General features: G+C 45.5%; 1 protein-coding gene across 1 annotated transcript; it reads left to right on the forward strand.

The window, feature by feature from the left end:
- Positions 1-4,402: 4,402 nt before the first annotated feature.
- Positions 4,403-15,831, forward strand: TTLL2 (tubulin tyrosine ligase like 2). Its single transcript, XM_044448651.1, has 3 exons — positions 4,403-4,509; positions 12,565-12,602; positions 14,183-15,831. Exons 1-3 carry the CDS (start codon positions 4,424-4,426, stop codon positions 15,829-15,831), a joined length of 1,773 nt encoding a protein of 590 aa, XP_044304586.1. The 5' UTR covers positions 4,403-4,423.
- Positions 15,832-20,489: the final 4,658 nt, after the last annotated feature.

The raw sequence follows: 20,489 nt of genomic DNA on the forward strand, positions 1-20,489 counted from the left end.
GTAAGGTGAAACGGTGGGCCAGTCCTGAGTCTAATCTTTCATGTGCATTTTCACTGGCTGCCGCAGAAAAGTGCTGATGCTAAACTCAAAAGGGACAGTGCACGACTGGATGGAAAGCTTTTCAGAGGCTCAGCATTAAGAAAGAAGATTAAGAAGCTGATACAATGATAATAATATGATGATATATGCATACTTGTTTGCTTTTTTTGTGAACTTGCAGTTCTTGGATTTCTTTTGTTTGGAGTTGCTTCTAATAATAAAACTTCTTTAAAAAAAATTGTAATTGATTTTATTTTGCAAAACAGACAAGGTATCAGTAAACATTGTTAGTACAAAATACTTCATTTTGCACTAAATCTGTTGCATGCTTGGAGCAAGTTATACATTGACAGTGCAAGCTAACTGCTCTCCTCCCAGAAGTGAATGGGTGCAAACTTCTAACACAAAGTAATGTGCCACATTTTCAAAAAGTTATATGATTTGATATTTGATGTGCAGAGTTAGCTTTGTGTCAGTTACCAATTTCTTTGACATTATCGGCTGTTATCATCCAGACTAGATTCATATGCAGCAGTCACAGGAGCTCATGCATTCAGTAGCAATCTGAGATGGCCGACAGAGCTACTGCCTTCCCCGTCCCGGGGATTGGATGTGTCCTATTTCAGACCTGGAGATGAGGTAATGTCAGGACCGGAGTAGAAGGAATAAAAGAACCGTGTGACTCTGGTGTTGGCAAGGACCAGGCACAAATTCCGTGCAATGCTGGGAGCCGGTGCACTCCAGGAGATAGCATGCTAATCTTGGACCTGGCTTGCAATCCTTGTTTAGTTACCTTTGTGGCATTTGCATTACCTGCTCCTCCTCTGGCTTCTTCTCTGTTTATAACCCTATTAGCACATATCCCACATCAGCATTTTCCAAAGACGCAAGAGATAAAAACTATAAAGAATCATGCATTGCATAAACACCCTGAGTTTCGGGTGGTCTGAGGGGCCCTTTTGTGCCCAACTAGCAATTGGGCACAGTGGGGGTTCTGAGGCACCGCCTCCTCTTCTTCCCACCACCTTCCTCCAGCCAGCATCCCAGACGGTAGCTATGGGCTGCTGCGGTCCATCTTATGCTTCACTCTGCCCTGCAGGATGGCACTTTGGGCAGCTGTCATCTTTTCCGTAGCTCACACTCCTGCTGATGCCAAGAGACTGGGATTGCTTGTGAGGAGTGTAGGAGTGACACTGGGGAACCCAGAGTTGGGGGACATGCAGCCCAATGTGAGGAGACCCATCCTTCTTGGTGAACTCCTTGTTAAGTTAGGGAGGTGCCACCCACAATCTCCGGTCCTCAGTGCATGCAGGGCTTGGTGTCCACCTCATGCCCCTCTCCAATTCCCAACTGGGCTTTGGGAAGGCAGTGCTGCCTCCTTCCCCACATCTCCTCCTCATGAACATGCAGGGTGGGTGTGGCGAGACCAGGACATGCTAGCATTGCCAACCAGACTGATCGCAAGGCACTTAAGTTGGTAGGGGTGGGAGCAAGGAAGCACTTCACTGGTCTTGGAAGCGGTGGGGGGGAGGTTCCAGGTGGCTTGGGCCTCCCACCCCCTGGTAGATTCAGTGCTCAGCTAAGTGCTGGCTACACTGGGCAATGCAAAGGGATAGGGCTCCTCCTTTCCTGTTTTCATCTCTCCCTGGTGGGGAGAAACGAGTGCCAGCAATGCAAAGTGCAGCTAGAGTCTCCCGGCCAGAGTGGCAACCCCTTTTTGCCACTGCGACCAAGAGGCTGGCCAGCATTTTGGCTTGACCGTGGTGTAGCTTGCATTGGACAATGTGCCAAATCATGGGCAGTTGCTCCTAAAACCTACTACAAGCCATGGCTGGTTGGGATGCTTTATAAGCCCCCACCCACCTGCCAGGAAGCAAGGGGAGTTCAGACCAAGCGCTAGCCAGATACCGAGTGTCTTAGCATTTCTGCAAACCTAGTCAATATATGAATTTGGAAATTTTGCTCACATTTCACATCAGCATATACCCCGACCTAGTAAACATGGATGTTTAGAAATGCCCACTTGTGGTATTTGCATTGCTGCTCTGAATAACTCTGCATTATGTACATGGGTTGCTAAGGAAGTCTTCCAAGAACTCAGTGAAATTCTACCACCACAGACCTACATTTGCAACTGGATTCCAGATCTATTGCCCATGCAAATTACCTCCTTCGCACCACCATAGAGATGCACCACTTGAAGCGCGGCTTCAGATTATGAGAACTTAAACAGGCATTTCTCACCTTGGAACCTTCAGAACCAAACATGTACAGAATAAAGGCTGTGTCTCCTCTTTTCATATGGTGAGATTAAAATACTGAAGGATTCAATTGTGAAGAGTACCTCAAGAAAATAGAGGTGTCAAAATCTTACTTCCCTTATACAAATCCTTAATGCAACCACATTTGGAATATTGTATTCAGTTATGGTCACCTTACCCAAACAAGGACATTGTTGAGTTGGACAAGATGCAGGATAGGGCAGCAAAGATGATTGGGGGCTGCAGCAATTTCCCTATGAGGAGCAGCTACAACTGGGACTGTTCAACTTAGAAAAAAGGTGAGTAATGGAAGATATCGTAGAGGAGTTTAAAATAAGGCATGGTGTGGAAAAAGTAGAGGGAGACATTTTCCTTCCCTTCCCGTAACACTTGAACCTGGGGTCATCCCATGAATCTGATTCATGGGAGGTTTAGGTCAGATAAAAGGGGAAAAAATCTCCACACAACATGTAGTTAAACTGTGGAATTCACTGCCACAGGAACCGGTGATATCCACCAATCTGGATGGCCCTAAAAAGGAGTGGACAGATTGATGAGGGAGGAGGCTATCAGTGGCTACCAGCCTTGTGAGCTGTGCACTTCCTCCTTCACCAATGGTGGCATGCCTGCAACCCCTGTTGGGCAGGAGGAGGTCTTGCACCCATCTTGCTTGAAGGATTCTGTGGGCAGCTAGTTTGCCACAATGTGTATAGAGTGCTGGACTAGATGGACTTTTGGTCTGATCCAGCATGGCTTGTCTTATGTTCTTAAGTGCAGAAATGACACAAGAATTGAAAGAGCAAAAGTGCCTGGAGTAGTGGCCACAACTGAGGAGCAGGTACTCCAGATCCAGAAGGATCTGGACGGACTATGGGAGTGGGCAGGAGACAACAGGATGGCGTTCAATGTGCATAAGTGCAAGGTCTTGCACTTGGGGCATAGGAATAGGTGTCATAAGTACAGGTTAGGGGACAAGTGGCTGGAGAGCAGCACTTGTGAAAGGGACCTCTGGGTGCTGGTTGACTGCAGGCTAAACGTGAGTCAGCAATGTGATGCGGTGGTCAAGAGGGCAAACACCACCCTTGGTTGCATAGCCAGAAGTGTGGCTTCTAGATCAAGAGAGGTATTACTACCACTCTACACGACTCTGGTGCGGCCACAACTGGAGTATTGTGCTCAGTTTTGGGCCCCTCATTACAGAGAGGATATAGCCAGGTTGGAGTCAGTGCAGCGTAGGGCCACAAGGTTGGTGGCCGGTTTGCAGGGGATGCCATATGAGGTGAGACTGGGTCTCTTCAGCCTGGAGGAGACTCAGAGGGGATATGTTGGAGACATACAGGTATGTGAGGGGATGTCACATGGAGATGGGTAGAGACCTGTTCTCCTCTGCAGAGGAAGGCAGGACACGCTCCAACAGAGCAAAGATAAGGGAGTCAAGGTTCCATTTGGATGCCAGGAAGCACCTCCTGACAGTCAGGACCCCGAGGGTGTGGAATGGGCTTCCCCGGGAGGTGGCTGAGGCCCCATCGGTGCGGGTGTTCAAGGATAGGCTGGACGTCCACATGGTGGGCATGTTGTGAGTGGAGCCGGCTGGTGCCGGAGGTCAGACTAGATGGCCCGGGAGACCCCTTCTGACTCACTCTGTTTCTATGTTTCTATGTCTCCAAAGGGGATGATGAAATCCTACCTGAAAAAACAAAGATACGTATGAGCTCCTCCTTCTCACCACCATCTGGGCCAGAGGTGAGAGGCAGGTGAACAAGCAAGTGGCACTGGTGACAAGAAGCTGCAACCCCAGGAGATTCTTCTGAGCAGGCCCCTGCTGGGGTGTTGGCTCAGAGCAGCCCCCAGCCATGCCTACCCTTGATGCTGGGCCTGGAAAGAAGGAAGGGAAGAAAGAATGCTGACGGCTCTCTTGTCTATGAAAGCATTTGCCTTTGTTTGCAAGATCTGTTTTGCATTGCTAGGCAACTATGCTTCAGTCTCTCATCACCTGCTTGTCCTTTCTTTGAACCATCCGGGCAAGGACAAGGACTCAGTGTTGGTTCAGGCAGCCCATACATTCCTCTTGGGACCTTCAAAGTGGCCTCCAAGCCAACAGATGCCCTCTCCCCGAGGTAAAAATGTGCCAGATGTGTTGCGCAGATGACTGCGAGGATGCCTGTGAGGAAGTGCCAGTGCCACGGTGCAGACATTCCCAGGGGAGAAGGTATGTGACTGTCTTCTACTGCAGAAGGAAAAATCTCATCTTGCTCTAGAGCAGAGGGGCTACAGGAAGAATTGAACTGACAGCAAGAATGACATGAGGAAGAGGTCAAGAGAAGGGGGGTCAGGACGTAGATAAATGCATTTGGTGACCGTGGGCAAGTGACACTCTTAGCCTCAACACCAGATTGAGGGAGAGTAATGGAGAGGCATTGGCTTATCTTGGAGGGCTGTTATAAGGATTTCTGAGTTGATACTTAATCAGTAATTGGATATGCATCCAAACAGAGGACATCCGTTTTACTAATAGGGTAATGAGCAAGATTCATTTATTGCTAGCTGGGCTGAGAAACATACTAGCACATGCATACGTACATAATTTATTAAATGCCTACAACAACTAGGAATTGCACACATGTACACTACTTTCTTTATGGAACTGCTTTTAGAGACAGTTTGGAAACTGGAGTTAATATGGAACACAACTGCTAGATTGCTAGCGGGAAGCAGGCGCTACACTCAAATGATGCTGGTGCTTCAGCAATTGTTTATTTAAAGGATTTTCCCTGTGCTTTTGCCTGCCGCCTCCACCTGCATCTGTCCAGGCCGTTCTCTGTGTTCCTGTGCCATCTAAGATATGGCCACAGGTGGAGTGTACCAGGAAAGAGGCCTTCTCAGTGGCAACTTTGGGATGTTCCCTCTAGGGAGCCTGGTAGTATTAGGAGCATGGCTTTCAGCAAAGTGATGATGAGTGGGGTACAGAGGGCCCCACCAGGGGCCACAGGGCCATTCCTAGAGGCCCCTATACTTTGGAGGCCCTCATAGGGAGCCTCCATGGTGACTCCCAAGGACCCCCATTCCCAGGATTCCCAATGGGTGGCCATCCAATGGGCTGAGCACTTTGAAATACCCCAGTCAGGTGATCTTTCAACAAAAATATAGGTTATGCCCCTAATACTACTGAAGCTCACACAGTCCCTGATTGATCCTAGAATCACAGGGTTGGAAGGAACCTAAAGAAGCACCGAGGGCAATCTGCAGCAAATACAAGAATTCCGTGACTGAAGCACCCAGAGAGGTGGCTATTTAGTCTTTGCTTCCAGCAGGCAATTTTTCAAGTCCTTTCCATTTAAGGTAGTTGGTTTTTACTTCACTGGTAGATTTCACCTTTCCATACTGTTTTTACAGATTCTGCAGCTTTCAATGCATTTGACATTTTTGTTTTGCTTTACTAGGTCTTTAAATGTTGTAAGCAACCCTGAATCTGATTGAAAAATTGGGAATACACCCCTATAATACAGAAAAAAAACTAGCAGTGCAACCCTATAATGTCTACTTAGTAGTTAGGTTGATTAAGTTCACTGGAACTTGCTTATTTGATTTGTGCCTGACTTTTCTATCAAAAATGGCACTCAAAGCTGTTTGTAGGCACAGTTGAAACTGATTTTAAAAGTACATTAAAATAAAAGAATATTTTTAAAAAATCACAGAATTAATAACAATAACAGTATCCAAACCAAAAGATAAACTCTTAGGACAAAGGCCTTGAATCCAGTGCCTTTTGCCTGCTGGCAAAGGGACAAGGGAGAGTGAGTGAACCTAGTTTCCCTTGAGAAGAGTTGGCTACCGCCTGCCAGTGGCCACCAAAAAGACCTTCTCACAGGTTCTTACCAAATATGCCTCTGAAGGTATATACCTCTCTATAACTTCTTAAGAACTGGGCAGGCTTATATGAGAAAAGGTGGTCCTTTGCACAGCCTAGTCCCAGTCCAGATAGGGCTTTATAGGTCATAACCAGGACTGCTGAATTCGGCCCAGAAACAGAAGAGGTGCCTCCATAACAAGGGAGCTGCGTGTTTCTTGTAACTGGCCCCAGGGCAACAGACTGCAGAATTTCTCTGCGGTGGCACCCAATCTATGGAATGCGCTCCCCAGAGAGGTCCACCTGGCACCGTCATTATTTGTTTTTCGGCGCCAGGTGAAGACCTTTTTATTTAAACGTCATTTTAATTGTTAAAAATATCTGCTTATTTATCTGGCCAGGGTGACTTCTTTTATATTGTTATTTATTTTATATTGTTAATTTTATATTGTTATTTTTGTATTTTATTGTATTTTATTGTGTTGTAAGCCTCCCCGAGGCTTCGGCAAGGGGCAGCATAGAAATGTTTTAATAAATAAAAATAAAAAATTCTAGAGCAGCCGGAGCTTCCACTGGGCAAGCCCCAGCATGTTACAGTAGCCCAAGTGGCTGTAAGTAAAGCATTCACAACCATGGCCAGATCATGCATCTTTAACTGGGGGATGTGCATAGGATTGCAGCCTGAATAGACAACCTCAAGTTCTTTTTGAATTCTGGCCTTGCCTAAAAGCTGATAAATAAAAAGTTTAACATTGGCGTAACACAACATTATTTGCAATGTGTAATAAGTACATTATTTACTTATTAGATAATAAGTACATTTAAGAAGTACATTCGAGTAGAATCTAGAATGCAATTCTTGTAAAAGCTCTTTTTGATTACAAGGAATTGTGCAACTTCTGTTATTATCACTGTGTGGTTTCAATATTGGCTAGTGGTGCTTCCTGGCTACTCTATAAATGTGCATTTGCAGAAGCTCTTCTAGCTGTATATTCAATTAGGTAAGATTAAGGCATCACCCTTGTATTCTACTGAGAAGGGAGGGACAAGGAAATAGAATGCCGGAATGCTTGATTTGCGGTGCAACATGAGTTCCTATGGCAACGATTTAGAGCCCGAGAAATCTACAAGCTTAGTTTTACTTTAAAAGATGGGAGCTTAGAATGGCAAGAGAAAGATTACTCCCAACAGGCACAAGATGTTCAAGATGTCACTCTGGCAAAAGACTGACTGCAACCTTGGGAAGGATCAGATGTGTACAGCTACAGCAGAAACACGGTTTGCAAAGTTTTCTTTTGCACACGTGTCTTCTCACATGAACGTTGGTGTTTGATGATCAAATATCAGCTTCGAGAGTATAATAAGAAAGAAGGATCATACTGGCAAAACAGGCTACTTCTAAAATACCCCCCAGTTAAAAATTTTGAGTTGTAAAGAATCTCTTTGCAAGTTGGTGGCGGTGGTAGTGATAGCAGTAATGCCAATGGGGTAGAAAAACACAGCTCTGCTGCAGGACATTTTATGGCACAAATCAACCATGATGCTTTTTGTAGCATGGAGATCAGCACGATCATGTGCTACTGCCTGCTGATCACACTGCTTTTAAGGCACATGAGGAAGGGGAACAGGCAGCAAGGACAGGGCTGGGTAGAAAGTTGTCCCTCTCCCTACTTCTTCTCTGCAGTTGTTGGCTTTGTCTTTCCATGGGGTGGAGACTTCCACCCACAAATACAAATCTGCAGACACACACAGAGGAAGACACAAGCAGATCAGGCTAGGACACCCCAAACTAAGTACCACCTCTCTATGGAGGAACCATACCACTCACCACACACACACACACACACACACACACACACACACACACACACACATGCACACACACACACACACACACACACACACACACACACACACACACACGGGATCTAACACGTGCTTGGGTATCTGAAGAACTTCCTCTCCAAATTGTCCCAGCCTTTTAGAAGAACACCAGACACCTTTATTCTCTCTTCTTGCCCACATACCTATTGCTCCCCCACTTCTCTCCCCCCTCCCCTTGCTCCTATCCTCTCTCACACATTCCCTCTCTCTGTTACTTTTCCAGAGTACAAATTGCTTCTATCCCGTGTTATTCAGCTTAGTGGGCAAACCCATCCATTGGCACCATGGGTTCTTTTCCTAAGCATCTTTGGCATCATGGGTGGGAATGTGATGGCTCAGCATACAAGGAGGGGAGCACAAGCCCTTGTCCAGCTGCAAGCTCCTTGACAATCCCCCCTGCGAGTCAGTTAAGCTTAGAAAAAGTCCTCACTCCCATTGGTACCAATGGGAAGATGGTGTTTTGTTTTTTCTAAGCTTAATTGCCATATAGGAAGGGCTTTTTTGGTGGAGGGATGTGGGATATGTGGGAAAGTTAATCTTTCCATCCCTGGCCACAATCCCCTCTGAATTTTTTCTTGGTATGGCAGTTGAGCTGAGCAGGAAGACACCTTCCACTGGCACCAAAGGATATTCAGAACTCTGCAAGGGTTCAAGAAGATTCAAGGCCCTGGAAAATAGGGGTGCAGCCCAGGTACCCAAGTCTAGGAATTCCCCTGCTTGTGGCACAATCAAGATTTCTCCAAGATGAAAGAGGTCTGAAAGTTCCTTTAGTACCTTAGGTTGTAATTCATACAGCCTTGAAAAATTAGGCTCAACCAAAGTAACTCACTGTCAGTGAGGAACAAGTCGAGCAAAGTGGATGTCCTTGACCCTTCCTCCATCTTCTGAATGAGAAAGTGGCTAGCAAGCCATGTCACAAATTAGATTTCCTTCGGTTCAGTTTTGGCTGAAGATGAAGAGCAATCCCTGCCAGTCGCAGGCCCTACCTGCCCTGGAGTCCCCATGGCAATCAGATTAAGCCTTCCAGATTAAGCCTGCTCCTGGTCACTCACCCTCCCTCTCATCATTGATGCAGTAAGGAAATGAGCTCGCTGAGAGTTGAGGAGGACAAGAGGGCCAACAAAGGCATGTTTCCAAGATCACCTAGGAACTAAAACTGGCACTAGGTGATAACCAGGGGGAAACCCTATCCACTGCTGGAGGAGGAATCTGAAGCCCAAGTCAGTGCATGCCTGCATGCACACAGGACAAAACAAAAATCCCCAAAGCAGTGATGAAACTCCACTGGAGAAGTGTAACTGGGCACTCAGCAGGAAACATGACATTTAAGGAAACAAATATACGATTGCTGCACAATGACTTCCCAGTTGCAAGTGCTTAGCTTGTTAGATTTCTATACCACCCAATAGCAGGAGCTCTTTGGGCAGTTCACAACAATTGGGCCATAAAATACGAGATGGTCAAATACAACATAAAACTGTAAAAGTTTAAAATGACAGTATAAAAATATTAACCAAACAGAATGTAATTGCCATGGGGGGAAAATTAAAATACACAACCAGATTTAAAAGAGAAACTGAAAAACAAAAATGCCTGTGAAAGGTCTTCACCTAGACTAAAAGGAGCACCGTATAGATGCCAGGCAAGCCCTTCTGGGGAGATTATTCCACTGCTCATGTACCATAACAACTCTTCTTAGTAGCCACCCACCTTACTTCCTTTGCAAAGGCTCTCAGCAAAAGAGCACGGAAGATGATCTTATGGGCTGGCCAGGTTATACTGGAAGAGATGATCCTTCTGGTAACTTGGTCCCAAGCTGTTTTATGGTCCTGAATACTAAAACCAGAACTCTGAATCAGGAAATGGAATGGCAGGCAGTATAGATGGGAAAGTGCTGCCATGATGTGATTGTGCAGGCCAGTCCTATTAACAAGCTGACTGCCCTATTTTGGGCCAGCTGAGACCATTTCAAAGGCAGCTCCATATATAGTGCATTGCAGTGATCCAGATGAGGTTACCAGAGCATGGATAACTGTAGCTAAACTGTCCCTGTGCAGATAAGTATATGGTTGGTCTATCAGCCTCCATTTGTAAAAGGTGCTCCACACAACTGTGTCCAGCCATGCTTTTAGTGCTGGATCCATGAGCACCCCCAGACCTCAAATCTGATTCTTTCTGGGAAATTCAGCCCCCTACAGATGAACCACCAACTTTGAATGCCTCTACTTGTCCTAAAGAAGGCTTCCCTGGATCCAGAGATGGCCACTAATTATAGACCAGTGGCCAACATCCTGTTTCTGGGCAAAGTGTTAGAGCGGGTGGTGGCGGGACAACTCCAAGCACCCTTGGAGGAAACTGATTATCTGGACCCATTTCAGTCCGGCTTCAGACCCGGGTACGGTACTGAATCTGCCTTGGTCGCCCTGTACGATCACCTGTGCAGGGAGAAAGACAGGGGGAGTGCGTCCCTGTTGGTTCTTCTGGACCTCTCAGCAGCTTTCGATACCATCGACCATGGTATCCTCCTCGATAGGCTAGAGGGATTGGGGGTTGGAGGCACTGCTTGGCAGTGGTTCTGCTCCTATCTCAATGGCTGATTCCAGAAGGTGGTGCTAGGGGACTATGGCTCTCCACCATGGAAGCTATGCCGTGGAGTTCCGCAGGGTTCCATCTTGTCCCCCATGTTATTTAACATCTACATGAAACCGCTGGGAGAGGTCATCAGGAGGTGTGGGCTGCGGAATCATCAGTACACTGATGATACCCAGCTCTACCTCTCGTTTTCCACCAATCCAGGTGAGGCAGTGGCTGTACTGAACCAGTGCCTGGCCGAGGTAATGGGCTGGATGAGGGCCAATAAACTGAAGCTCAATCCAGACAAGACGGAGGTCCTGTTGGTAGGTGGATCGGGCTTTGGGATGGGGGACTTTGACCTTGTCCTGAATGGGGTTGCACTCCCTCTTAAGGACAGGGTCCACAGCTTGGGAGTGCTCCTCGACCCAGAGCTATCGTTGGAAGCTCAAGTGACAGTGGTGGTGAGGAGCGCTTTCCTTCAGCTTCAGCTGATCCATCAGCTGCGTCCCTACCTGGAGAACGACTGCCTGGCAACAGTGACACATGCATTGGTCACTTCCCGATTAGACTTCTGTAACGTGCTGTATGTGGGGCTGCCCTTAAAGACGATCCGGATACTTCAATTGGTGCAAAATAGAGCTGCCAGGCTGCTGACAGGGACTGGGCATTGTTCTCATATAACCCCAGTCCTCCGTCAACTCCACTGGCTCCCCATTGAAGTCCGGGCCCAATTCAAGGTGCTGGTTATCATCTACAAAGCCCTGAATGGCTTAGGCCCTGGTTACCTAAAGGAGCGCCTGTGTCCATATATGCCCTCCCACCCCCTGAGATCGGTGGCAGAGGCCCTTCTCCAGGAACCCTCCATGAAGGATATTAGGAGGGTGAATACTCGGGGGAGGGCTTTCTCCGCAGTGGCGCCCAACCTATGGAATGTGCTCCCCAGAGAGGTCCCCCTGGCGCCGTCGTTATTTGTTTTTCGGCGCCAGGCCAAGACCTTTTTATTTAAACGCTATTTTAACTGTTAATGGTTTACTTGTTGATTTTAAATTGACCAGGCTGTTTCCACTATTTTATTTTATGTATTTTATTTATTTGATGAATTTTTTGCATTTTATACAGGATTTTAATGATTGTAAGCTGCCCCGAGGCTCATGTGATGGGGCAGCATATAAGTTGTCTAAATAAATACATACATACATACATACATACATACATACATACATACATACATACATACCTTGTCTGGAATTAATCTCCTTGTGGATGCAGATCCAGTCCATTACTGAACCCAGGCATTGGTTCAGAATGTCCACTTTCTCACCTGGTTTTGATGAAAAGAAGAGACAGCGCTGGCTCTACCAACAGCGCTGAGGAAGGACACCTCAGTCCATATCTCCAGACAGGATCCCTCTGTCTGGAAGCACCCATGCCATCATGGTTCGAAAAGCCCACATCTATGTCAAAAGCTACAAATCCAAAGAATATGGGGGTGAAAATGAAATGTTTAAGCTTGCAAATACTCAGACAATTAACTGAAAATTCCCCCAACCTGATGCCCTCCAGAAGTATTGGACTAAAACTTCCATCACCCTCAGCCAGTACACATCTGGACAGCATCAGGTTGAGAAAGGCAGTCTTAATGTGTTATTTGGCCTCCTGCTGGCCGCTTCTGGTGGGAACAATGTGATGCATCTTGCAACCTGCTGACACATCACAGATCTTGTATTTCTTGTTGTTATCCAAGAAAATGGGGGTACAAGAAATACATAGCTCTTGTTACTTATTGGTAGCCCAATATCTACAATAACATATTGTCCTACAGGGAAATAAAAAAAGCAGCTGTCTAAATCACTGGACCATTGTAAAGAGGATAGAGATCTTGCAAAGCTCTTTGGACTTGTTTGTAAAGGTTGTGATATAATATCTGACAGTTTCTCATTTACTTTTGCATATTCACAGCATTGAAAGTCTGTCAAGAGTGAGGAGCTCAACTCAAGGTATTTAATTTTAAACATTCTCTTTAATCCCTTCACAAGCTCAATTGCTTGAGTCTTTGCAGGCTGTGATATAAGGAGGCCTGTTTGGAATTCTCAGACAATTCCTCCAAGGTAGCTGAATTTCTCTGGGAACCTGCAATATGAATCAATCTGTGCCATCTTTTGCCCTGATGGCAGAACCCAACATGCATCCTCTACCAGCACAGATGCATCCTTCTTTCCAGCAAAACTCACCAGCACAACCTGCTGGGTCCCGGTTCTTCTCAAGACTTCAAGCCTGGTTGGTTCACACAACCATGTAGTGCTCTTCCTCATCACACAAAGGAGTACCAAGCATATTTCACCACTCATCTAAACAACAGCCAGAAACCTGAAGTCCTCAAAATATTGTAGATATTGCATCCGCCACAGGCAGCAAGACCAATGGTAAGGGATGCAGTGTTATCAAGTCCAACAGCATCTGGTGCAGCACAGGGCCCTCATCTAAGTTAATGTGTGATGTGGGGTCTTCAAGACAATGTGCGTGATGACCCACTGGGTCTCTTGTTTCGCTTCGGGGAGAGAAATGTGAGCATCAGGTCTCTGTACAAAGCACATGCTTCACACATTACCTGACTTGTGTGGGAACGGCAGGCAGGCACATGCCTACTTCTAATCCATGCATGCAGCTAGGAGCATTATAGGGAGGTATAGCACAGTATTGCCACGGTATTGCCAGATGCAATGGGGAGGGACCAGGCAAAGACAGCCTTCCTCCAAGCCATGCTATGGCTGCAGCCCCAAGCACCTTCTCTTGGGAGTAAATGCCACTAAACCCGGTGCCCTTCATTTCTGAGCAAACATGCGCAGGTTCAGGTTGCATGACCTTTCAGGACAACACAGACAGTGCATGAAGCATTCACATACTCAGCTGCAGGAGTGTGTTTGGCACAGGAGGCTGAGCCTGCTCTGATGGGTGGTGTAGGCAAAGGAGTAGCTTGGAAAACAATGTGTTGTCCACATTTATACTCCACCACATGGTCCAGATGGACCTTCGGGACAACTCACAAAAGTCAAATAATTTAACTATCCATTCAAAATCTCAATAACCAACTCAGTAATCTAATAAATAGAATACAAGCTAGCAGTAATTGTGAAATACACTGGTTTAAAACAATGGGTTGATTTAATGTACACTTAAAACAAAGATTTTCAGTACGCCAACAGTATTTATGGGAAAGCCACACAAAGTAAAGCAGAATTTCAGACATGCCGTGGGGATGTAGAGCTTGGCAACAACGCTAACTACAGTCCCTGGTTGCTCATGACCTGTCCTTGTCCAGACGTGCTAATGCCACTGGAAGGCGTTCTATTTAGCACCACGTGACTTGTAACCTGTATTCCATTTAATCCTGAAAATGCATTTCATTTTCATTGCCTTAAGCCAAGAAGTCTGTTCCTACAGATAATACTATTAAAGTGGTTCAACTTTCAGTACAGGATTGTTCAGGTTGTAACCTAAGTAACATATTAAATTACAAAAACTAATTGAATCAATTGTTTCAGCCTTGTTTCTCTCCTTGCTTTTTGTTTCTCTCCAGAAAATAAAAGCACTGCAGCAGCAAAAAGAACTGATTCAGAAGGAACCGTTAGGCCACTAGTCTTCCGGCTACATGATGGTGTCCCTGCATTGGTCCGCGAGATTTTATTGGAACGTGGCTGGACTGAATATGATGAGCATGAGCAAGACAATGAGGACTGGAATCTATACTGGCGGAATCATCCTTTCCGGATGACAGAGCACCGGGCAGTTAAGCCGTGGCAGAGGCTCAACCACCACCCAGAAACCATCAGGATCACCAGGAAAGACTATCTGGCAAGACACCTCAAACGCATGAAGGGAATCTATGGAACGACTCTCTACGAGTTCAGCCCAGCAGCCTTCATCATGCCCAATGACTACATAAAATTTATATCAGAATACACCAAGGAGAGGCAAACGCCAGGCAAAAGGCTGAGCTACTGGATCTGCAAACCTGTCGACAGGTCTCGTGGAAGGGGCATCCTGGTTTTTCAGGACATTAAAGACTTTGTTTATGACTGCATGGTCATTGTGCAGAAGTACATCAGCAACCCTTTGCTTATTTCTGGATACAAGTGGGATCTCCGCCTTTATGTCTGTGTCACCAGCTTCTGTCCCCTCACTATTTATACCTATGAGGAAGGGCTGGTGAGGTTTGCAACAGAGAAGTTTGACCTTGAATCCCTGGACAATGTTTATGCCCACTTGACCAACACCAGCATAAATAAATTTGGACCCTCATATAGAAAGGATAAAGATGTTGTTGGTTCTGGTTGTAAATGGACTTTCAGCCGGTTCCGGGCCTACTTACGTAGCCGCAGTGTGGATGACCTGCGCCTATGGAAGAGGATCAATTACATCATCACACTTACCTTGCTGGCGATCACCCCATCAGTACCATTCACCTGCAACTGCTTTGAGCTCTTTGGGTTTGACATTCTGGTGGATGACAAGATGAAGCCCTGGCTTCTGGAAGTGAACCATAGCCCAGGCTTGCGTTTGGACTGTGCCACCGATGCCATTGTGAAAAGGGGATTGCTCCATGACATCATAGACCTGTTGAACTACAAGGAGGTTGACACTTCGAGAAAGAACAAAGGGGCAACTCGGAAAGTTTCATGCTTTAGCCAAACCCGCTGTCTGTTGACTAGTCAGGCAGAGGTCTCACTGGATTTTCTGGCTGGAAGGAAGGAAACCAAGTCTGCAGCTGCCTCCCCTTCCTCATCACTCTTGCAGATTAATAAAAGCACTCCAACCTTTGGCAGAACAGGCAGCGCATACCCCAAGAAAACGCTGACCTCCCAGTTGCGTGAAAGGATGAACATGCCAAAAACGCCAGTGCAATCAAAGCCATCCACTAAAAGCAAAGCGCTCTTAAGAACTAGTTACTCTGTATGTGAGCCCATCCAGTCCACCCGCTGGTTTAATTCAACTGAGCCCCATACCCAGAAGCCGTCTATCCCTCCATATTTCCTCTCTGATAAAGACAAAAAGCCATTCCCCCGCGTAGGTGACTTTGTCCTTATATTTCCTTTCAATGACGCAGTACTTGAAGCATCTAGGAATGAGATAAATGTCAAAAGTGTAATACAGGAAATGCACAAGTTAATGAGCAAAGAATTGCAACCAGAACACCCAAAGTTAAATAAAAGCTTATTTGACCTGTAGAGAAATGGGCTGAGCAATCCTATCCTCCACTGACCCCAGAGCACCCATAAATGAGTGCAGTGGCAGTACAACACACGCTGCCATATCCCAGCACAGGGGAGAGGAATCACACAGCCCCACACCTTCCAGAGAGCTAGGAACATGGCTGGCCCCTGCCACCTTGAGTGAGCATAAGGTGCATCATCACCTTGAGTGATGATGCTCCCAGTTCAGTTCCCAGTTGATGTTGCCCTTCCGCTCCTGGTGATGGGCATGCCCCCTCCCTCAGGACACTTCGCTGCCTCACTCCATACCCAACCTGTTAGGCGTAGTGACACCAGAGCACCCACTATGGTAGAGCTACTGTGGCGCAGGCAGCTGCTGAGGGTCCCCAGGAGTTCCTGCCCGCAGAACTACGGCACACTCCTCAGAAGCACCACCTTGCTTGCACAAAGCAAAGGGAGGGAGCAGTGTGTGGTTAACAGCTGCAATGGCTGGGTGAGAACTGCCAGCAGGGAGCTTTCCTGTGTGTGGGGCTACATGCTTGGTCTTGTGTCCCAGTTTAGCCTCTTGATAGAGCTGGAAAGACCCCCGTTTGAGCCTCTGGAAATCCACTTTCAGTCAATATAGAGAATATTGAGCTTGATTGACCAATACAATGCTGCTGTAGGATCCAATGGATTTTCAATATTCTTCCCCACTTCAGGGAGTTCAGTTGGTGGATTGTGCCTGCTCTGTAGTCAGCCCAAATATTTGGTCAAGATCTGAAGGTGACTAGGATTTGAGTTGTCTTCTCCCTACTAACCTGTCAGCATCTCCATCCAGTTTTGGCCAGTACAACATCTGAGTTGCAATGTCGGTGCAGGTACCCTGGCATGGACTATATTGCCCAGTTGGCATTGTTCCTCTCGGAAAGTGGTGTGTGCATTATGTGCTGTCAAGTCATCTCTGACTTATGGTGTCCCTATGAAGGAAAGCCCTCCAGAATGCCCTGTTCTTGACAGCCCTGTTCAGCCCTTGTAAATTCAAGGCTGTGGCTTCCTTCATGGTTTCAATCCATCACATATTTGGTCTTCCCTTTCATCTTTTACCTTTGTCTTTCCTTAATGCAATTTCCTTCTCCAGCACCGTATTTTGAACACATCACTTTTCTTCTTGTCAGCTTTCTTCACTATCCAGCTTTCTACCCATACACAGAGATTGGGAATACAGTAGTTTAGATGATGCTGGCCTTGGACTCCAGTGAAGCACCCTTACATTTGATTAACTTTTCTAGTACCTTCATTGCTGCCATCCCAAGTCTCAGTCTTATTCAAATTTCTTGGCTGCAGGCTCCCTCTGAAGTGATGACTGAGCTGTGGTATGTGAAATCTTTCACAATTTTGATTCATCCATTACTGAAATTAAAATTCTGCAGTGATTCTGTGGACACAATTTTTGTTTTCTCAATATTCAGCTGCAGTCCTGCTTTCGTGCTTTCATCTTTCACTTTTATCTGGAGTTGTTTCATTGCTGTGTTCTGCCAGTAGTATGGTATCCTCAGCATATCTTAAATTAGTGATGTTCCTTCCACCAGTTTTCACTTCTTCCTCTGATCCTAATCTAGCATTCCTTATGAAATGTTCTGCATACAGATCAAACAAATGGGGAGATCAAATACATCCTTGTCTGACATCTTTGCCTTTCTCCCTCTTCTGTCATAATAGTAGCTTCTTGTCTGTGATACAGGTTAGCCATTAGGACAATCAAGTGCTGAGGCACACTCATTTCTTTCCAGACCATCCATAGTTTGTCATGATCCACAGAGTCAAAACATTTGCTGTAGTCAATAAAACATAGACTGATCTTTTTTATTATATTATTATTATTATTATTATTATTATTATTATTATTATTATTATTATTATTATTATTATTTGATGTACTCCAGTATCCAGAATATATTTGCATTACCATCTCTAGTGTTTCTTCCTTTTTGGAATCCAGCCTGGATGTCCAGCATGTCTCAATCCATACAGGGTAGTAACCCTTTGAGCATTACTTTGCTTGCTTTAACGCAAATTCTGCCAACATAGTAGCATTTCTGTCGATGTCCTTTTAGCCCGTCAACACACGTTGATGGAATTGCATGCTCAGTATATGAAAAACTGGCTATGGTATTTAAGGAATGCCTGCTCATATAGGATGCTGTGGCAGCACTGTGATCTTTTCCTTTTTCTTTTCTGTTCCATCTTTGATGACCTGGACAGATTCAGAGATCATGGTCTGCAGGTGATTATCCAGCTCACACTGATAAAGCTGATGTATGAGGAAGAGTCACTGGAGATCAATGCACTGCTTGATGGCCATGGTGATTAGAGGTGATGGGAGTCACAGTGCAACTCATCTGATGGTACCAGCTTGAGGAAGAAACTTGAGAGACGGCATACATTTAGTAGAAGGGCTAGGTGCTCATTGGTAGCTCAAATATGACAATATAAAGCTACATGTGTGGGAATCCTCATGGGAAGCAACATGCAAATATTTCTGGAGTGGAGCTACAGCCCCTTTCTACAGCTAAGGTGAAAGCAGCTTCTTAATTATCTGAGTCGGTAAATTAACTGTGCTCCAGCAATTCCTCTTTCATTTAGTCACAGTATGAAATTAATCATGTAATAATGCAGTGTGTTATGTAAAAAACCTTGGAAATATAATTTCTCCCACTCTGTGCTTTCTCTTTTTAGTCTCTTGCATAATTCTGTTTTCAATATAAGCATAAAAGTGGAAAGCTTCACACCAGCTCCTTACAGTGTTTTTTTTTCCAGAGAAGAAAGAAATTGGCAAACAGATATGCACACACTTTATTATTTACATTAATGCATTTAAATCAGAATAGTGGAAAAAGTGTGTGTGTTTGGGGGGGTGTCTAATCCAGCCATACCCAGCCTGGTGCCCTCCAAATCTTTTGGATTACAACTCCTAGCATTCCTACACTTGTCAGTCTGGCTGAGACTGCTGGTAGTTCAGATCCAACTCACTTGAAGGGCACTAGTTTGGGGAAAGTTGGTCTAGTCCATAATTGGCTTGTTCTATAAACTCGTTCTTATAAACCTTTTCCCATGTCAAACTTTAGGTTCCAGTTTAGCATCTATATTACAATAGTGAAAATAGAAAACTATTTTCTATAGCACAATGAACAAGTTCATGTAACCACTGCAGAACTCTTGCCTGTTGCGTAAGACTCCTACTCCACTGGGGCACAGATGAATATTCAAGATGGATATGAGCATCTCACACACTCCTCTGCTCATGAGTCATGACACTAGAACAGCTTTCCTCCACCTGGCACTCTCCAGATGAGTTGGACTGCGACTCCCCTAATGCCCAGCCAGTGTGGCCAGTTGCAGTTCCAGCACTGGAGAGTGCCAGGTTTCCTGGGGAAGGCTGTAGCTGAGCCCCTTTTCATTGCTGGAGCAGATACATAAACAACACCGGGAAGGACACCATTGGAAACATGGCCATTGACACTGCTGAAAAGCAACACAGACCTCAAAGCAGAAAAATTCTTGCGCTACACATACATTTCAAACAGGAAGAGGGAGCTGCGTGTAACATTAAAGAAGTCTATGCTGAGAGACAATTGGATTGGATGATTGTTCCTCGGATAATTGTTGGCTAGTCTCCGATCTCCCTTGTTGGGGCAAGTTGCCAAAGTGAAAAGTGGTGACCCAAGGACAGGTGTTCTTGGATCAGATAAATTATTTAGACCCATTTCAGTCAGAAATCTGGCTCAGATTTGGGACTCATCTGCCTTGGTAGATGAGTTCTAACGGGGAGGGAACAGATGGAGTGCATTTCTATTAGTTCTACTGGACCTCTCCATGTCTTTCAATATTATCAGCCATAGTATTATTCTGAACCATCCTGCTGGGTTAGGGCTAGGTGACATTGTATTGTGTGGTTACAGAAAGTGCTTCAAGGGGCCTCCTGTTAAATATCCATCTTGTCCCCTGTGCTTTTTTACATCGACATGAAATCAAGAGAGAGCTCATCCATGAGTTTGGAGCGCATTGTCATCAATAGGTGGATGGCACTTGGCACTATCTATTTCAAGGAAGACACAGACTGAGGTCCCACAGCAGTCATGGGCTGGATTTGGATTAACAAATGCAGCCTTTGTTCAGAGATGGTGGAAATAAAATGCTGCTGATCATTAAAAGCTGATCCAGGAGTTAGTCTTCCTCCTGTTCTGGAAGGGTTGGATTCGTTCTAAGGATTAACTAAATGTCTGGATGTAGATTTGTTTCTGAATAGTCATATAGCAGTTGAGACCTAGAGCACTTTTATACGTACATCTTTAGGTGCACCAAATGCTACCTTTCCTAGAGAATGCAGATCTCACCATTGCCACAGTCCACTGAGGCTTCCCCAACCTGGTGCCCTCCAGATGTTTTAGACTTGACTTTCCATCAGCCTCCAGTGGTATCACAAATGGTCAATAATTTGTGGATTTGTAGAACAAAACATTTGGAAAGAACCAGTTTGGGAAAGGCCAATCTATCCCAACAGCATCTATGTGAGGCTGACTTCGAAAAGTGTAGGGAACTACAACTGGAATACCTGGCTAGGATCTAGAGATAGCTATATGGAAGATGTTACCCATATTACATTTCTATCCCACCTTTTTCCTACAAGGGACT

This window comes from Varanus komodoensis, unplaced genomic scaffold (genome assembly GCF_004798865.1).
Source record: "Varanus komodoensis strain SLA01 unplaced genomic scaffold, ASM479886v1 scaffold1, whole genome shotgun sequence".
Taxonomy (NCBI): domain Eukaryota; kingdom Metazoa; phylum Chordata; class Lepidosauria; order Squamata; family Varanidae; genus Varanus; species Varanus komodoensis.